Here is a 20,511-nt window from a genome sequence, read left to right on the forward strand (position 1 = left end):
ATATAACATTGTAAAACGATAAAAGCAACACAGGGAAAATATCACAAAATAATGCATGAATTTGTAACGTGCGGACGTAAACAAATATTTTTTTCAAATATTCACCATAAATCTAAATATTGTCCTAGAGACTTCCAATTTCTTTCAAAATGAAGACAAATGATTGAATATTACTATACTGTAAGAGTATTCGCTTACAATTGCAGTTTTCGACCATATCTGATGAGTTAAAGTTGACCGAATGTCAAATTTTTTTATATATTTTTTTTATATGCAATTATTTCGGATATTAGAAAAGCTACAACCTTCAAATATTTTTCGTTTTATTCTACATGAAATTGCGCACATTTTCATATATAAAACTCTATGAAATGCCTAATATGAAACGGAGCAAATATTCCGAGAATGTGACGTATGCATTTCGGAGATTTGTGGCGGAGAATCCGCGCGCTGAGGGAAGGAAAGTTTTTTTTTTTTAAATTCACCATAAATCTAAATATTGTGCCAGAGACTTCGAATTTGTTTCAAGATGAAGATAAATGCCTGAATATTACTAGACTGTAAGAGTTTTAGCTTACAATTGCGTTTTTATACATTCAACTTCCCTGCCAGATATATACTTAGCTATAGACTCCGTCGTCCCCGACAGAAATTCAAATTTCGCGGCACATGCTACCGGTAGGTCAGGTGATCTACCGCCCTGCCCTGGGTGGCAGGACTAGGAACCATTCCCGTTTTCTAATCAGATTTCTTCTGTCGCCCGGACCATCAACATTGTTGTTGGTTCCTCTTGACTGGATTTTCTTTTTTTCATCGACAATTGATCTTCTTGACCGACTTTTGGTGACGTATCTGGATTGTTGGATTGGCATACGCTTTTGTGGACTGTTTTTGTGGACTTGCTTTGGAATTTTCTTAGAATGTCTGACGCCGGAATGGTTATGAGACGTGTGAATGTAGGCTGTAAGGTGAGGTTGCAGAAAGCTTCGGTAGACCCTCACACCGTATGTAAGGGTTGCAGAGAGTATGAATGTTCTTTTACTAATACTTGCAAGGAATGTGAGAATTTGAGTGAGAGAGAGTGGAAGAATCTAACTACGTATTTGAAGAAGTTAGAGAGAGAGAGAGTGAGGAAAGCTTCCTCTAGAAGTTTGAGTGGTTCTAGATCTAATGAGCTAGTTCCTAGTTTGGGATCTTCCCCTCTTGTAAGAATTGCTACTTCTCCTTCCTTTTCAGCCTCTTCACCTATTGCAGATCCTGTAGATTCGGCAAAAGAACTTGCGGATCTAAAAGCAGCCTTCAAGATCATGGAAAACAAAATGGCTGCTCTGCAAGGTAAGGCTAGTGATTTTACAGTGGACAGTGATGTGAGTGTCCCCAGTGTAGTGGAGGGGGCATCTGGTCGGCTCCACAACGCTCCCAGTTTTAGACCTCTTCCAAGCTCCCATGCCCAGAGGAGAAGGAATGTCAAAAACCGTAAGGAGGTTGTGGAGATTCCCCACCAATCAGGTGTCCCTTCGGCAGGCTCTGTGACACCCCAGACTGCCAGGGATCGCTATTGCAAAAGCGTCCTGCGTGAGTGTTTCTCATCGTCGGGGTCTTCGTCTCCTAGACGCGATTGGAGGGATTCTGATCGCTCGCGACCATTGAAGAGGAGTTGGAAGGCGCCGACTCTTGACTCGAGCCCGGAACGCTTCCCTGAGGAGTCTCCTTCGGATGTTAAGAGGGCAAAGAGAGCCCTATTGTCACCCGTAGTTGGAGTGGAGCCCATGGACTCCTCCCCTCCTCCTTCTCCTCCTCCCGAAGAGGATAAAGAGGAGGCTACTAAGAGATTTCTCGTATCTATGCAAGAGCAGATATCGTCGTTGGTAGGAATGCTTTCAAAGGAACCTCCTTGAAGGAAAGATACTTCCCTTCCCATCAAGAGGTCCTCCAGACGTGTGGAGGTCCCTGCCGCCAGGAGCGAGGCTCCTAGCACCCAGGAGGCAGGAGCCAAGAGCCAGGAGTGAGGAGTCACCCAGGAGGCAGGAGTCAGGAGGCAGGAGTCAGGAGGCAGGAGTCAGGAGGCAGGAGTCAGGAGGCAGGAGTCAGGAGTCAGGAGGCAGGAGGCAGGAGTCAGGAGTCAGGAGTCTGAATTCTTCCATGAGGCAAGATTCGACTAGACTTGTTTCCGAAATTGATGACTCTTCTCCAGACAGAAGCACCTCTCCTTCGGATCGTAGGAGGTCTTGGAAAGACTCTTCCTCCAAACAAGAACGTTCTCCCTCTTCTGATCGAGTTTTAGAAGAAATGTCAGAAGACGAGCTCCCTACAAATGAGGGGCTCTCTAACTATAAGACATTAGCCTCCTTATTGCTGCAAGAGTATGGAGACACTCTTAGTCCAGCCGCTGCTCCTCCTCCTCTTTCGCTCTTTTCGAGTACTGCTACAGTAAAGTCCTCTGCTTTCCTGAAAATGAAACCAGCGATTTCTATGAAGAAGGCCCTCCAGTCTTTGGATTCATGGATGGGCACTAAGAAAGAGTTAGACAAAACAGTGTTCTGCATGCCTCCTTCCAAACTCCTTGGAAAGAGAGGTATTTGGTACGGGACAGGAGAGACTATGGGTCTTTCTCTCCCTGCATCGGCAGACACGGACTTCTCTAATCTGGTTGATGCCTCCAGACGACACTCTTTAGGGTCGGCCAGATCTACATGGAGCATTTCAGAGTTGAACCACTTTCTTAAAGGATTATTCATCATATTAGAAGTGTTCAATTTTCTGGATTGGTCTCTCGGAGTTCTGGCTAAGAAGTCTCAGGACTCGGAGTTTCTTAAGAACCCAGAAGTTCTCCATAGCGTCCTGGCATGCATGGACAAGGCGGTACAAGACAGTTCGGGAGAGGTTTCTTCCCTATTTGGAGCTGGTTTGCTGAAAAAGAGATCAGTTTATGGATCCCTTTTGTCAAAAGCTGTTTCTCCTAGTCAGAGGACCGCGTTATTGTTCGCCCCACTGTCAGATCATCTGTTTCCTTCTCAGTTGGTGAAAGATATATCTCGCTCACTAACTGAGAAGGCGACAAAAGACCTCCTTGTTCAGACTTCGAAGAAGAGTCGCCCTGTAGTGTCTACGAGTAAGAAGGACTCTCGTCCTCCTCAGCAGCCCTTTCGTGGAGGTGCAACGGCTCGTCCCCCTTCCAGAAAGAAGAGCTCTGATAAGAGAGGAAGGTCTTCCTTCAGGCCCTTCAAGAAAGGAAAATGACTTGATGATCCTCCAAGCACCAGTAGGCGCCAGACTCCTGAACTTTGCAGGAGCCTGGGCGCAGAGAGGAGCCGACTCTTGGTCGGTTTCAGTTCTAAAGAAGGGATACATCATCCCCTTCGAAGACAGTCCTCCCCTAACCTCTACTCCTCGGGAACTGTCAGCGAGATACAGAGACCCTGTAATGAAAAATACTCTCCTTCAAATGGTGGATCAAATGTGGGAAAAGGAGGCCATCGAACTTGTACAGGATCTACTCTCCCCAGGATTTTACAATCGCCTTTTCCTAGTACCAAAGGCAATGGGGGGGTGGAGACCGGTACTGGACGTAAGCGCGCTGAACGGTTTTGTTCAGAAGAAGTTCCGAATGGAAACGTCCGCCTCGGTGATGTCAGCACTACGCCCAGGAGATTGGATGGTCTCTCTGGACTTACAAGACGCATATTTCCACATTCCCATTCACCATTCGTCAAAGAAATAGCTTCGGTTTATGATAGGGGGCAAGATTTTTCATTTCAGTGCTCTGTGTTTTGGCCTGTCTACAGCTCCACAGGTCTTCACCAACCTGATGGCGAATGTAGCAAAATGGCTTCACCTAGAGGGAATAAACATCTCCCTCTACTTAGACGACTGGCTGATCAGGGCCAAGTCGGAGAACCAGTGCTTGGAGGACCTGATGATAACACGGAATATGATACAATCTCTGGGATTACTCGTGAACCTCGAGAAGTCGCAACTGATCCACAGCCAGAACTTGGTCTATCTGGGGATTCAGATGGATTCTCGGGGTTTTCGGGTATTTCCTTCGCAAGAGAGAATCACTCGAGGCTTGTCAAGAATTTCGAGCTTCTTAGAGAGAGAACACAGTTCAGCGAGGGAGTATTTGAGCCTTTTAGGGACTCTGTCCTCGCTAGAAAAGTTCTTCTCTCTGGGGAGGCTTCACCTTCGCCCTCTTCAGTTTTTCCTGAAAAAGGTTTGGAGTTGGAAGACGGGGCAACTCTCAGACTCTTTCCCGATTCCACAGGAGGTGAAGAATCACTTAAAGTGGTGGATCCTTCCTCTAAAGAAGAACGAAGGCGTGTCACTTGCCCTGCAGAACCCCAACCAAGTGTTATTTTCCGATGCTTCGGAGTCGGGATGGGGAGCGACGCTAGGAGCAAGGGAGGTGTCAGGCACCTGGACAAAGGAGCAGGTGTCCTGGCACATCAATTGCAAAGAACTAGTAGCCATACACCTGGCCTTAGGATTCTTCGAGGAGGTAGTCAGAGGCGAGGTGGTTCAGATAAACTCGGACAACACCACGGCTCTGGCTTACATACGCAAGCAAGGAGGGACTCATTCATTCTCCCTCTATCAGCTAACAAAAGATCTGTTAACCTGGACAGAGGAAAGAGGTATAACTCTCCTCACAAGATTTGTGCAAGGGATACGAAATGTGAGAGCAGACAGGCTAAGCAGGAGGAATCAGGTCCTCCCCACAGAGTGGACTCTACACGCAGAAGTGTGCCAAAGTCTGTGGTCCCTGTGGGGGAGGCCTCGCATAGACCTATTTGCTACGTTCCTCTCCAAAAGAGTAGAGATCTTTTGTTCTCTAGTAGAAGATCCAAGAGCCTTTGCAGTCGACGCGTTTCTCCTGAATTGGTCGGGCCTAGACGCCTACGCCTTTCCCCCATTCAATAGGAGGAATCAGGTCCTCCCCACAGAGTGGACTCTACACGCAGAAGTGTGCCAAAGTCTGTGGTCCCTGTGGGGGAGGCCTCGCATAGACCTATTTGCTACGTTCCTCTCCAAAAGAGTAGAGATCTTTTGTTCTCTAGTAGAAGATCCAAGAGCCTTTGCAGTCGACGCGTTTCTCCTGAATTGGTCGGGCCTAGACGCCTACGCCTTTCCCCCATTCAAGATCCTGGGGGAAGTACTCAGGAAATTCGTGGCTTCAAAGGGCACGAAGTTGACCCTCATAGCCCCATTTTGGCCAGCCCAAGAATGGTTCACGGAGGTACTGGAGTGGATAGTTGACTTCCCCAGGTCTCTGCCAAGCAGAACAGATCTACTCAGACAACCCCACTTCGAGAGGTTTCATCATAACCTCCCCGGTCTCGCTCTGACTGCCTTTCGACTATCGAAAGACTCGTCAAAGCGAGGGAATTTTCTCGCAAAGCTGCAAGCGCTATCGCTAGAGCCCGCAGATCTTCAACGAGAAGAGTATACCAATCGAAGTGGGAAGTCTTTAGGAGATGGTGTAAGAATAAGAAGCTGTCCTCCTCCAGTATCTCTATAATTAACATTGCCGATTTCCTCCTTTTTCTTAGAGAGGAATCGCACCTTTCTGTGTCTACCATCAAAGGATACAGGAGTATGCTGTCTTCAGTATTCTGGAATCGAGGGCTAGAGATTGCAGAGAACAAGGATCTCCATGATTTGATTCGGTCCTTCGAGACTTCGAAATCAGGGACTCCGAGAACACCTAGCTGGAATCTGGACGTGGTCCTGAAATTCCTTGCCTCGGACAAATTCGAACCTCTACATCTTGCTTCCTTCCGCGACGTCACTAGGAAATGTTTATTCCTGTTTTCTCTCGCGACGGCCACGAGGACGAGCGAATTGCACGCTCTGGACTGTAAAGTGGGGTTTAAAGGAGATGCGGCTATCTGTTCTTTCCAGACATTATTTCTGGCGAAAAATGAAAACCCATCAAAACCTTGGCCCAGGAGCTTTGAGGTAAAAGGCCTATCTAACCTGGTAGGCAGAGAGATAGAGAGGTCTCTCTGTCCGGTTAGAGCTCTTAAATTTTATTTAGAGAAAAAGAAGCAGATGGGAGGCTGTCAACAAGGTCTTTGGTGTGCTGTGAAGAACCCCAAAAGACTCATGTCTAAAAACGCCTTAGCCTTCTTTGTGAGAAGCGTGATTACTGATGCGCACAAGAACTGCCCGGATGAATCCTTCTGTCTTCTAAGGGTTAAGACTCATGAAGTAAGGGCAGTAGCAACGTCGCTGGCGTTTCAAAAGAATATGTTCTAAGGAATATCATTGAGACCACATATTGGAGATGCAATTCAGTTTTTGCGTCTCATTACCTGAAGGATGTGAAAGTGACCTATGAGAAATGCTTCTCTCTCGGTCCATTTGTATCAGCAGATACAGTTCTGGGACTTGGAGCAAAGACTGATCCTTAAATATTTTATCTTAAATGTACATAAACCCTCTTGTCAGATATGTGCTTGGTTTCCTATTAGCAAGCGTGCTGATGTCGCACTGGCGGCTGGTGTCATTGCTGGTAGGGGACCAGGGGTATGTATGGCTAGTAGGAGGGCACAAAAATTTTTTTTTTGTGTTTTGTTATAAATGTACGTGTATTTAAATTTCGAGTTATTGGTTGTTTGTAGGGAGTTTGGGGATAACTCCTTGCAATCTTAGAACTAACATGAATGTTAGGATCAGGTGATCGGGATCGTTGTTGTGCTCCTTGAACAAGGTGTATTGTCATGTTAGTGGAATAGCACCCTATGACAAAGGCCTTTAGGCTCTGCCGAGTAAGTGGATAAGACCCCATTGGCAGACCCACAAGAACTCTTAGCCATAGATCAATATCTCGCTGAGGCTCTTGAGGCGAAGCAGACTCCTGGGCAATAGCCACGAAGTCTTCCGCCTAATCAGGTAGGAACCAAGGTTTATTAATACCTACAACATATGTTGTTTACCTGTCTATTTCAGTAGTTAGCTGTCTCTTACCCACCACCAATGGGTGCTAATCAGCTAAGTATATATCTGGCAGGGAAGTTGAATGTATAAAAATGATATTGTCATGATACAATAAAGTTTTATACATACTTACCTGACAGATATATACGTTTAATGGCCCACCCAGCCTCCCCGCAGGAGTCTGGTGGAAGAGAAGAAATCTGATTAGAAAACGGGAATGGTTCCTAGTCCTGCCACCCAGGGCAGGGCGGTAGATCACCTGACCTACCGGTAGCGTGTGCCGCGAAATTTGAATTTCTGTCGGGGACGACGGAGTCTATAGCTAAGTATATATCTGTCAGGTAGGTATGTATAAAACTTTATTGTATCATGACAATATCATTTTTCGACCAATTCGGTAGAGTCGAAGTTGACCGAATGTGGTTTTTTTTCTATTTATCGTGATTTATATGCAAATATTTCAAAAATGAGAAAAGCTACAACCTTCAATTATTTTTTGTTGTATTTACATGAAATTGCGCACATTTTCATATATAAAACTTTATGTAACGGCTAATTTAAAATGGTGCAAACATTACCACAATCGCACGTATGATTTTTTCGGAAGAGTTACCGCGCGGACATAAAATGTTATTTTTTTCATAAATTCACCATAAATCAAAATATTGTGCTAGAGACTTCCAATTTATTGCAAAATGAAGGTAAATGATTGAATATTACAAGAATATAAGCGTTTCAGCTTACAATTGCGTTTTTCGACCATTTCGGTAGAGTCAAAATTGACCGAAGGTTGAAAATCTGTCACTTATCATTTTTTTTATGAAAATATTTCAAAATTTATAAAAGCTACAACCATGGGTTGTTCTTTTAGTTGTATTGTGCATGAAATTGCGCACATTTTCATATATAAAGCTTTATGTAACGGCTAATTTTAAAATGGTGCAAACATTACCACAATCGCATGTATGATTTTTTTCGGAAGAGTTACCGCGCAGACGTAAGGAAAAAGTTTTTTCAAAAATTCACCATAAATCGAAATATTGTGCTAGAGACTTCCAATTAGTTGCAAAATGAAGGTGAATGATTGAATATTACTGAAATATAAGAGTTTTAGCTTACAATTGCATTTTTCGACCATTTCGGTAGAGTCAAAGTTGACCGAAGGTTGAAATTTTGGCACTTATCTTTATTTATATGAAAATATTTCAAAACTGATAAATGCTATAATCATGAGTATTTTGTTGTTGTATTGTACTTAAAAATGCGCACATTTTCATATATAATACTTCATGTAACGGCTAATTTAAAATGGTACAAAAATTATGTCAAAGTGACGAAATAATTTCCGAGATGTGTCACAGATACTTTTTAGTGTGGCAAGAAAGAAATTCGCGCTTGCGTGCCTGCGTAACGATTGTAAACAAATCAACACCTTGATCCGTGAACTCCCAGCATCCCCCAAGGCGCGTGATTCAAGAGTTTTCGGCTGGTAGGCCTAAAAGTATTTTTCTGCGAATTTAAAAAAAAACTTTTGTATGTCAACGTAAAATACGTCCAGTCGGCACCCGAGAGACAAAAAATGTTGACGTAAAATACGTCCAGTCGGCGTTTAAGGGTTAAGTAGAGGTGCCCCACAGCTCAGCTATACTGGCATCCGACTACATCCCGAAAATAACCATTTTTCAAATTCTATCTCCTCCATTGATACGTAATATTAATATTAAGACATGGGATGACTGCTCTATACGTATAGACCTAATGTAGACCCCAATCAAATGGAGTTTTTTTCTAGAAATCATAATTTTTTGCTAGATATGAATTTTTTCATTATATGGTAAAAAATAAACCTTATAAATTAGGAAAAAAAATTAAGAAAAAATGGGACAAATATTGGATATAGTGCTCCATTTGATTGTTCCATAATGTCTTTCTAAGTTATGTACCAAATTTCAATGCTATAGCTTTAAAACTAAGGGAGAAGATAGAATTTGAAGGTCAGTAAGTATAGCTTTGAGATACGGGCGTTCAAAGATTTTCTTTGTATTTTTACAAAGAATTTAAATAAATCAGTATTATGTATTATGAATTTTATATACCTTTTTGGGTATGAATAAGCCAAAACTATGTTATTTATCATAATTTAATCATAAATGAAGATCCCTTAGCTCAAAGATCGTACCCTGCGTCAGGTGAGACAGAGTACTCCTTCTTACGCAACACTCTCTCCTTCACTAACTGCTAATATCGCCAATATTATGATCTCCTGAACTCTTATTAGAGTCAGTTTTCTTCTTCTATATGTTAGCGAGATGTTATGATAGTCTTCCTCTTTGGCATGGTGAAAACCTTGCTGAAACAAAGAAAAAGATGTAAAAGCAAGCGAATGTCAGAGGTGAAACTCGAACATGTACTCTCTTTCATGTTTCTGCTTGCAATGAAGGTTGTAAAGCTCAGTCTTCCCATCTTGTGACTCATGGAATCCTACAGAGACCATTGCTCACAATTTGTTTGATAATAATTATCAAAATTTACTATAAGAAATACTGCATTTTCTTGTACGGATCAATGTTTTTGGCTTGTTGAGCTGTAACCAGGGGCAGTGTCTTCTTGCATTAGCCCTCTTACTGGTAAGGTTACAACAAGCTTTTTGTCAATGCTAGTAACTTTTCTATTTCAAATTCATTACCATTACGGAATGTTTGAAGTAGAATAAGTTTATGTATCCCACCTCATGCCAATGTGGGATTCAGGTATGTAATTACTTAGTAAGTTATGTATGAAAATGTATTTTCATGAGAAAATTAAGATTTATATGTACGTATTTACCAAGTAATTACAGAAATGGAGCCCTCCCTCCCTCCCCTCTCATGGACAAAGGAACAGACAAATTGAGCTCTTCAGCTCAGCTTAGTTGTACCTATTCTTCCCCAAAAGTGGGCCGGGCTAGTCACCTACACTAAAACAATAGAAGTACCATACTGCAAATTTTAAAAGTTAGCTTCTGCGTAAGTTGAAACTACATAAGCTATGTAATTACTTGAGTATATATGTAAATTTTATCATGAAAATAACATATTTCTTGCCGTGTTTCTCCAGTACAGTATTGGGCTTGTTTTATGTTTGTAAGCAAAGTTAGAAGCATTATGTTATGTACAAATGAATTTTGTGTAAACTGAATGTATTTGGTTGGACATAATGGTCACACTGGTGTTACCAGAAGGGGTAGTGTGCAATTTTATTATTTTTTCTTGTTGTTAGAAAGTAAGGAGTGATGTGATTAGAATTAATAATTTTGCGAGTTATTTTCCTTTGCTGGGGAACTCGGGTATGACTTAGAGCAGAAGTCTGTGCCATTGCCACCTATCTTTCAGCTGTTTACCATCTCGAATTTGACATTAATTCTCATATAGTGAGTTACTGTTAATGTGTGTGACCTGGTTGAGTTATCAAGGAATGATAGACGTACATAGTACGTATTCCAGTTACTGCAGTAGTTTCTGAACCATGCATTAGTACCTCAATGGTTTTATCATTTAATTGCCCTTTGTCAACATTTATTCCTTCCATTTTTGACATTAACATTCTTCCTCTTACTTAGTTCTCCCCTCAACTGCTTCATATTTGTCACTTTGACAACTGTACCTATTTGTATTAGTGGATCATCCTCTTGTGCCACTTCTAGTGTTGTGCATACAGATCTGGCTGCCATCTCAGCAGCGTCTTCTGTTAGCCAAAGCTTTCATCTCTTATGGATTTGTTGTGGAAGTGCAAGGCAGGGGATTTGTCTACCTAGGGGACATGATGCAAGAACCCTCTACCTTTTCCAAATCAACTATCTCCCTCCCAGCTGTGTTGGGAGTCACCTGGGATAGTTTGCATATCCGCAGACAGAACCTATAGCTCCTAAACTATGATCCCAAATGAAAAAATGCATAGAATTGAGAGTTTCGGATGCCATAAATTTCTGAGGCCATTTCCGCCCCACCCAAAAACCCTAGTTTCCCACAAGGGTCCCCCTATACCATTTGATGTTTTTCGTATGGTTTCTTTTCACTAGGTCAACCACAAAATTGTTGTTCATATATAATGTTCCCAGTCTCAATCCCAAAACTGCAGTATACTTGTCGATAGATAATTTCAGATTTTTCCCCACGAAAATCGATTGCGCGAACAGCCTACAGCTCCTAAACTATGATCCAAAATAAAAAAAATCCATAAAATAAAAGTTGTCCAGCATTTCAAAATCTACCCAAAAAGTCACTTAAACAACCATTTTACACCAATTTGCCATCAGCTGATATTTCCTGTAAAACATAAATTTTTCCAAGTACCCAGTTGATGTGAATGGTGACACAGAGGTCGGAGCTCCTGTAGTTCTTGAGATGGCCTCAGTGAGGTGCTGTACGTCGCCCCGACCTCATTGCGGGAATTTTAAAGCAAACCAATCCTGTATCAGGTTGACCCAGGTCATTCTCAAGGGACATGGATTAATTTACTACCAACCAATAAACACGTGTCTGATGAATATGATTCATACACCTATACCTTCTCTCCAAGAATTCATTCTTTCCGTAGTTCACCGCCATCAAGGATAGAATACACGAAGTATTGTTCTTCAAGTGTCTCTGCAGACGAGTTCAATAGTTATACTCATTTGTATATTAACATTGTGATCGAGTTTCTACACAACACCGATGAATTTATGAAGTGGCTTTATAGAGAAGGGTTACTTGGTGATTATTCAGGTTTATGTACAATGTGCAACACAGGAAACTGACGGTTCATGAAAGATTGGACCAGCCCATATACATGTCAGCCCATATACATGTGGCGGTGTACAAATAGCAAGTGCGGAAAGAAGGTATCAGTCCGGCATGGGTCATTTTTTGAAAAATCGCGGTTGTCTCTCGAAACAATTATTATATTGATACAGTAGAGACCCGGTTCACGACCGTATTAGAACTCGACATAATCGGATTTCGCCACTAAATTTCCAATAAACTTTGTATCTGTTTTCAACCAAAAAACCAGTTTCCGACCCCCGACCATATGATGTTTGTAAACAAAACTGTTTCCGCCAGCTGCCGCTAGTTGGCGTCATCCAGTGCTACCAAATGTAGCATAATTTCATGTTTTTTAGCATAATTTGACCCAAGAATTGGAGCTTAGCATAATTTCTTTCACACTTAGGGTTCTAGTACAATTTTAGAATGTATTTTCACTAAAATTTTAAATAAAATGCAGAAAATTCCTCAATTTCATACACAGCTATAGTGAATGTATCTTCAAGTGAAATTGCCTCAAAAGCAGCACTAACAAATGAGTTAATTGCTAAGTTTGAACCCAACTAAGGAATGTTAAATTTTGTGAATATAAATAAATACCCACAGTGGCATGACAAACAATCAGTAAAGTGTTAATAATGTTTTTTCTTCATGAGTAAAGAATTACTTTTTTTCCTTTTTTAAGTTTTGTTTTTTTCAGTAATCAAAATTTTAATTATGTCTGAAGTGATTTTACCACAATTTTCAAGTATTTATTCATTGTGTATGTGATCTATTAAAGAAAAAGTGTTTCAGTGGCATGATAATGATCAAGTAATAAGTACGTATGTTTTTCTTCTTGAGTAGAGACTGGTTTGTTTGTTTACCTTTTTTTTTAGTTTTAATTTTTCAGGAAATATCAGTAAATAACAAAATGTTATATTTGAAGTAATTTTTCACACATTTTCAAGTATTTATTAATTGTTTATGTGACCTGTTAAAGAAAAATGGTTCTGAGTGCATGATAATGATGCAGTAAATAAGTAAAACTTGTTGTTTTTCTTCACATTTGTATGTGTGATATTCACACATTTGTCAAATAGTATAATAGTGATTGCATATCAAATAGTGTACTAGTGATTGCGTATGTGATCTATTAAAGAAAAATGGTGTTTTATTACGAGTTTCCTAACATCATCAAATTATTAGTTATAATATTGTCTGTTCGTCACTTTTTATCATTTCACCAAATATATAAATGTTTTAAATTTCCATTACATCGTCGTTTTAGCTCAAATGTATTAGAGAAATGAGATAATGATAGATTAATAGCATAATTCTGGCACAAAATTGCACCATATTTGGCATAAATTCTTGCTTGGACCGACTAGCATAATTTAGCAAAACGGTTGGTAACATTGGTGACGCCACTCAGTGACTCAGCATTGTTTAAAGTCGCAACTAATGTTTACAAACATTCAAACATGTGTCGTGTCTTGTACACCTTGCGCACATTTCGTTTGCTTTTTCGGTGGTATCAACGTACACATATTCTAAAACCATGCTCACACTTGAGACGCGCGTTTCAGTAGCAAATGCAATACGTATTTAAGTGTTAGGTTTGGAGTGAAGGCAATGTTACGTACTAGGTTACATGTGCGGTTCGGTAGCGAAATGCAATCTTTAACCTTTTTTAAGCTTTCCGGTAAGAAGAAGTTAGTCATAGTTTATATCAGAGAAGCTACTATGCCATATTAAGTGGCGTAGTAATCAAGAAATTAAGAAGAATCTTTTATGTCGTACTGTAATACGTTAATGTTTACGTGTAAGATTTGGTAGTGAAACCAGTTACATACGTAACATGTTCGGTTCGGTAGCAACGCAATCTAAGCTTTTTTAAGCGTGCCGGTAAAGAAGAGGTTAGCCTTAGGTTAACTCAGAATCCGCTACGGTATACATTAATTATAGAAATTAAGTAGATTCTTTTATGTCTACTGTAAAAATACGTCATTGTTTACGTGTGAGATTTGGTAGTGAAACCACTGTCACATACGTAACGTGTGCCGTTCGGTAGCGAACGCAATCTTAATCTTTGTTAAGCTTGCTGGTAAAGAGGAGGTTAGCCTTAGCTTAATCAGAGAAGCTGCTATGGTATAGAATAATTATAGAAATTAAGAAGATTCTTTTATGTCTACTGTAAAAAGACGTCAATGTTTACGTATGAGGTCTGGTAGTGACACAGTTTACATATGCAACGCGTGCCGCGGTAACGAACGCAATCTGTATGCTTCGTATCAGCGTCCTCGTAAAAAAAAAAAAAAAAAAAAAAAAAAAAATGAGGTTAGCTTGATATTAAACTCAAGAGATGCTGGTATGTAATGGTATAGTAATTAAAGACATTAAGAAGATTCTTTTACTTATGTGTACGTATATATGTACCATGCAGTACCATAATAATGGTCCAAAGCCAAGAAGCTGAAACAGCCCTGATATTGGACAATTTGCCGTAAAAGACGCACCTTTTTTTATAAGGACATTTATGAAACAAAATCGTTAGTATCATAACATTACATTTACTGAAAGATAATTTTCAAGCGATTTTGTATACAGTATTGCAGTCGACTCCGTAAAAGATTTACCATAAATTAATATCGAATGTAAATGTTTCTAGGCTTATAGCGAGATATGGTTTCTTTACTACCATAGTCCCGATATAAACCACCAGGGCTGCGCTATGGTTTGTTTACATCCTTAAATGCCGACTTACTGTAGGCAAATTTTTGCAAGTTTTTGATAAATATAGATTGGGTTTAATTTTAATAGTTTATTAATTTACTGTAATAATTAGACTTGCTTTTCAATGCTTTTATTATGTTAGCAACACGTTTTATGCCTACCCACTACACTAGTTCTACTTACTATTTACCTAGGTAGCCTATGGAGCTTGGTCAACAATCAGTTGGACACAGGGTAGTTTTCTTTTATACTGTATATTACACATTTAAAATTATAAATATACGTTTAACATGATATTTATTTAACTTTTAACTTATTTAGTTGTAATTTACATGTAATGTATTGTATAAAAAGGCAAGGTTAGGTAATAACTGATGGTCAAGAACGGATTAATCCATTTTCAGTTATTTCTTATGGGAAAACTTGATTCAGTTCTCGAAATAATCGAATTTCGACGCTCCTTCTGGAACGAATTATCGTCGAGAACTGAGGCTCTACTGTATTTTGTTTCACTAAGAAAACCCCACAGTATGTTGTGAGAGATTGTGTTACGCCTCTAGCACCTAACACCATGGTGGATTGGTATAATTATTGTTGAAAGATATGTTGCCAAATCCTGTGTTCTGATAATAAGAAAATTGGTGGTCCTAGTCATATTGTTGAGATCGACAAATCTAAATTTGGGAAACGGAAGTACAACCGTGGCATTAAGGTGGATGGATCTTGTGTGTTCGGTGGCATTGACCAACAGACACGCGAGACCTTTTTCAAGGTGGTCCGTGACCGTTCTGCTGAAACTCTGCTCCCGGTGTTGCTTGATAGCATGCTTCCAGAAACCACAATCGTATCTGATTGCAGGAAGACGTACACCAAAGTCCAGGATCATTATTTCACTCATTATGTAGTGAACCACAGCATTAACTTCGTTAGCCCAGACAGCCCGAATGTACACATGAACACTATAGGATCGCAGTGGCGTGTTCTATAATGGAGCACGCTCTGAAACACGGTACGCAGAAAGAACTTTACGAAGGCTATTTTTCTATGTACTGTATCTACATGATGTTCCGTGTCCATTTTGGGCATTTCTGAATCTGATCAAGTGTGTATCCGCTCAAAAGCCACCCGACATCCCCATCTCAGATTTAATTTCCTGGTCCGAAACAGTAGACCAGGACCTTCTCCCAGCAAGTTGCGTGATCCCCGCCTGTTTCAAAGGGGCTGAGACTGATGCCTTCATGGTCGTCGGAGAGCAGCGACACTGAATAAGGTAAGTTGTATATTAATTTTTATGTTAGCCTAAATTAGTGTTTCGGTTAGTTCGAAGCCAATACCGAAGCACGTGTTCGAACAGATTTATCGGCCCTAAGTTGGCACGTAGGTACATGCATGGTGCCGCCATTTGTATGTAAAGTGTAGGTCAGTCTGTGGTAACGAGTAAGGTGTTTAATGTTACAGTTATGAGGGGAATTATAGCCTAGGCTAGCCTTGTCCTTTTTTATGTAGAGTGGCTAATTCTTTGTAACCCCTGAGGCTAGCTCGCACAGCGAAACAATATCTCTTGCCAGAACAAACGAGCTTGCCAAAAATATTTAAATATGCAGATAAGGTACGAAGTGCCGTTCCGCCATGTTCTTACTGACAGCACACACAACCCTATTCACCGTTAACATCTAATTTATCAGTAATGTCGGTTAGTGGTAGCCTAGGCTAGTCTGTCGTTTTACATGTAGAGTAGTGGTTTAAAGTTCTGTATGCAAAGTAAAGGGTCCTAGGCTAGCCTAGGTCAAACTTGTATGCAAAGTAACAGGTCAATCATTTTTGTATGTAAGAGTAAGCGGGTCAAAGGTTTGTATGCAAAGTAATGGGTCAAACTTATGTATGTAGAGTAAAGGGTCAACTGTAACAATACCGTAAATACGTACATTAATGTGCCTCTACACCAGGAATTGAGAGTCGGATGCTGTGAACATCCGAGGCTGTTTCCCCCCACCCAAAAACTCCAGTGTCCCACAAGGGTCCCCCTTCACCGTTTGATGTTTTTTGCATGTTTTCTTTTCACTAGGTCGACTACAAAATTGTTGTTCATAACAATTGTAATGTTCCCCATCTCAGTTCCAAAACTGCAGAATACATGTAGATAGATAATTTCAGATTTTTTCCCACGAAAATCGATCATCTGCGGATATGAGACCCCTCCATCACCTGCTCCTTCCCAGTAGTTTGAAGCTTCCTGTGATATTATAGCTACAGGACTTGGGTATGTCGCAGTCTCAGGCATCTATTGCCTCATTGTCTTAGTCTGCGGATGTACTGTTTTCTACAGCCTCATTTTCCCCTTTAGTTTTTACAGATTTCAACCATGATACAGAAGAGTCTTCTTCAGCTTTGTAAACAACTCAGTTTGTTTTGCTCCACTTTACCCACTTCTTTTTGCAAAGATGGCTCTATTATTGGTATTCTTTTGTTCACCTTTACATCAGCTCCTGTTAAAATTAGTAAGAAGATGCTACAGAAATCCTTGAATTTTACAAATTAACAGAGGCAAGGACAATGTCAAATAAAACTACAGATGTAAAAGGGGAACTCCTTAAGGTGGCCTCACACTAGGCCTTTTTTTTCCAGCAGCGAGCCATTGGTGCCAAAAATGGAAAACTGGAGCTTTTAACTTGAGATTTTGGCTTCCCGACTGGACGGGAAGCACCGAGCACAAACCGCGAGCGACCGCGTAGTATAAACAAACAAGATGGCTGCTGCTGATAGGACGTACTCTCAGACCTTTGGCTTCTCTTTTCCTGAGCCACTCTCGAACCCACAAACGTTTTTTGTTACTCTTTCACGTAAGATTCTGAGAAAACACATCACTGCAGCACCTCTTGCAACAGTCCGACAATTTCTGGGCGCCATGATAACAGCTGATCAGTTTTGTTTGCTTTTTCTTACTGCTCTTCGAAACCACAAGGTCCTAGTGTGACGATACAACACTTTTGCTCGCAAGCATCGGCTGGATGCTGGCCAAAACTGCGAGCAAGAAATGACTAGTGTGATACCAGCATTACTCTTACTCCTATATTGCATAATCTTAAACACTAAATATGTTATAAATATCAACCATCACACTTTAAAGTGAGAGCTTGGTGTAAAAAGCAGTTAGCTAGCTTATTTTCTCATATTTGTAAAGAATATATTGTATAAGTACACTGTGAAAAAAGTTAACTTCATTTTTTCTCATGTGTAGCTGTATATACAGTACAATACCGAATAAGATGGGTATCACTTTCATTTTCCCATTTTGCCTAACCATTTGGAACAGTACACTTCAAAAAATTGTATGAAAGAAAGCAAATATATTTTTTTTAATCCTATGCAACACACAATTGATAGGTGTACTGTATGTACATACAGTACACTACCAAATGACATGTGTATCACTTTCATTTTCTTATTTTGCTTAAACACAGTAAACATTATAACACTTTGAAGTAACTGGAGAAAAGTGAACTCCCCTTTTTTTGTTACATATACAAAAATTTGTTCTTTTTATAGGGAAAAATGTAAAATCTAAAATATTCTCTATCTTTGGTGTCAACAGAATGGCCAGGCACTGTTATACTCCTCCATGATACATGTGAAAGATTACTTTGCCTCTATTCTCCTGATGGTTGCAAGCTGCTTTTGAGGGGTTTACACTATCCACATCCTTTTGGGACAAGATGGGCCCATACAAAAGATACACAGCACTAGTGTACACAAAAGTAACAGCACCTGCAATGCAGTAGGCACTGCAATGAAATCTTTGTATTGTTGGGAAAGCATTGCTCATAGCAAGCACTCAATAATCATTGAAAAAGGCAACTGATCATGTGCAGTTCGACAAGGAAAGAAAATGCTCTGTTACTGAGTGCATTGATACTTCCTTGATGTAGCCAATTAGAGAAAGATATGATTATGGTACTCATGTCTGTCACCCATTAAATAGCAAAAAAATCATAATGTGCAAGAGAACTTACCAAGTCTAAACTTATGAAATAAAACTTGACATAAATAGTTAATATTTAGGGTAATGTTACCAATCGTAGCAACTGCTGACATATCTTTACTAATTGTTCTTCAATTTTATTTTATTTTAGGGGTGTTGAGGAATTATTTCAGCAGTACATGCAGCTGTTCTTCAGAAATCTCCCTCATGCTTGGTGCCTGTTCAGTATTGAATCACATGATGCCATGGTTGAGCATTCTTTTTTTTTTAAAGATAGCTGTAAAGTACGCTTCTTTTGTCAGGTATGTTTATGCGTTTTAGTTTTAAGTTACTACAGTGCCTGCAAAAATCTATACATTGACTCATTTTGGGTAAAAAAAATAGAAAATGCTTTATTTTTTTTTTTAAATGTAACTTTCATGTGTTTTATTTTCATTTTTATTTTACACTTAGTACTTGGTCGGTCATGTTCCCCGTGTTCTTGATTACTGTCTGAAGTCGCCTGGGCATCAAATTTGCGAGGTTGGAGAAGTAGGAGGCATCCATGGTGATCCAAAGCTTCCTCAGTGCCTCCTTCATGGCCTGGATGTTGGTCGGTCGGTTTATTGTGTTTTATTTTAAATTTTATTCCAGGCATTCTTGATCAGGTTCAAGTTTGAGGAATTTTGTCCACAAAGAAGTTTTTCACAGCTTTTGACTTGTTGGCAAGGGTACCATCATGCTTAAAAGTGCCACTCTCATGATTACCCCACATCACCAACATGTGATTTTACTTCAAAAAATCAATATGATTACTGCAATTCATTGTTATATTCCTAGGAAGAAAGTGCGCCATGCCTGTGCCCTTATTTCCACTAAAAGCACCCCAAACCATATCACTGTTAGGGTGCTTCACTGTTTTCACCATTAATGGGGGAATGCCACATAACAGGACACATAACTTGGATGTGGATGATGTTGAAGGCACCCCTGACCAATCTGAAGTGCTTTCATCACTAAACATCACTTTCTGCCATTGCTCAGAGGTCCAGTGTTTGTATTTATTACAGAAATTAAGCCATTTCTTCTTTATTGCTATGGTTAACAAGGGCTTATTGGTGACACGACAAGTAGGCCTTTTGAGGTCCATTCAGGAGACCTCCTTCAGGAGTTCTGGGTGTTTTTTCTTGATGGCTGTGGCAGTTATAGAAGGATTTGCTAGTAGTACTTCTCTCTTCAGAATCATGTAAGTACAAACAAATGTCTCCTTTGGGGCCCAAGAACTAGGTTTTCTAGGTGTGCATTGCTGTGGGCTATATGCGGATATGTTGCTGTTGATTGGATCTTTAGTGAACCTAGACCTATTGCATCTGGAGTTCCACTGCGTAGTGTTCTTGGTCTATTGTTATTTTTAGTGTTTACAAGTGATATGGTTGTTGCCCTGGAAAACAAGATTGTTCAGCATGCTGATGATGCAACATTTGTGGTTGTAGTAAAGTCTCCACTGACAAGAATGAAGCTGCCCTCAGCCTCAGTCAGAACATGGACTGGATTAGTGAATGGATTGCTGAGTGGGATATGAGGCTGAACTCCAGTAAAATGAAAACACTGGTGATTAACAGATCTCATACAGGTTTTCCACTCCATCTTCCTCTTCTGGTGGATGAGACTGCTGAATAAGTCTGGAGTTAAACTATTCTAGGTATAACTTTTAACTCTCATCTTACTGTTGAGAAACATCGAATGAAAGTTTCAACAAATACCATACAGAAGTTAGGTACAGGTGGTCCCCGGGTTACGACGAGTCCGGCTTACGACGTTCCGAGGTTACGACACTTTTTCTTAAATATTCATTGAAAAATCCGCCCTGGGTTACGACGCTTGTTCCGAGGTTACGACGCCGACGCTTCCGACGCTCCGAGTTAACGACGCTTTTAAAAAACGCATACTATGATAAGAATCCTTTATAGTTTAGCACAGTTTCTCTCTCTCTCTCTCTCTCTCTCTCTCTCTCTCTCTCTCTCTCTCTCTTTGTATTTTCCAACGAAAATAATCACTAATTAGTGTATTTTGATGTTTATTTTCATGACTAAATACATTTTTATAATACAAAAA

The 20,511-nt window shown here is 40.2% G+C and overlaps 2 protein-coding genes across 2 annotated transcripts in view; one reads left to right on the forward strand and one right to left on the reverse strand.

Annotated features, from left to right (window-relative positions):
• Positions 1-20,511, reverse strand: part of LOC135217703 (26S proteasome non-ATPase regulatory subunit 12-like) — a 431,722-nt gene that overhangs the window by 171,999 nt on the left and 239,212 nt on the right. The gene's annotated exons all lie outside the window — the stretch shown is intronic.
• LOC135217684 (uncharacterized) overlaps positions 1-20,511 on the forward strand; it is a 214,439-nt gene that overhangs the window by 75,127 nt on the left and 118,801 nt on the right. The window contains exon 3 of the mRNA XM_064253654.1: positions 18,569-18,719. Coding sequence (XP_064109724.1) covers positions 18,569-18,719 — 151 coding nt within the window. The remainder of the gene's footprint in view (positions 1-18,568; positions 18,720-20,511) is intronic.

The sequence above is a fragment of the Macrobrachium nipponense genome, chromosome 19 (genome assembly GCF_015104395.2).
Source record: "Macrobrachium nipponense isolate FS-2020 chromosome 19, ASM1510439v2, whole genome shotgun sequence".
NCBI classification, from domain to species: domain Eukaryota; kingdom Metazoa; phylum Arthropoda; class Malacostraca; order Decapoda; family Palaemonidae; genus Macrobrachium; species Macrobrachium nipponense.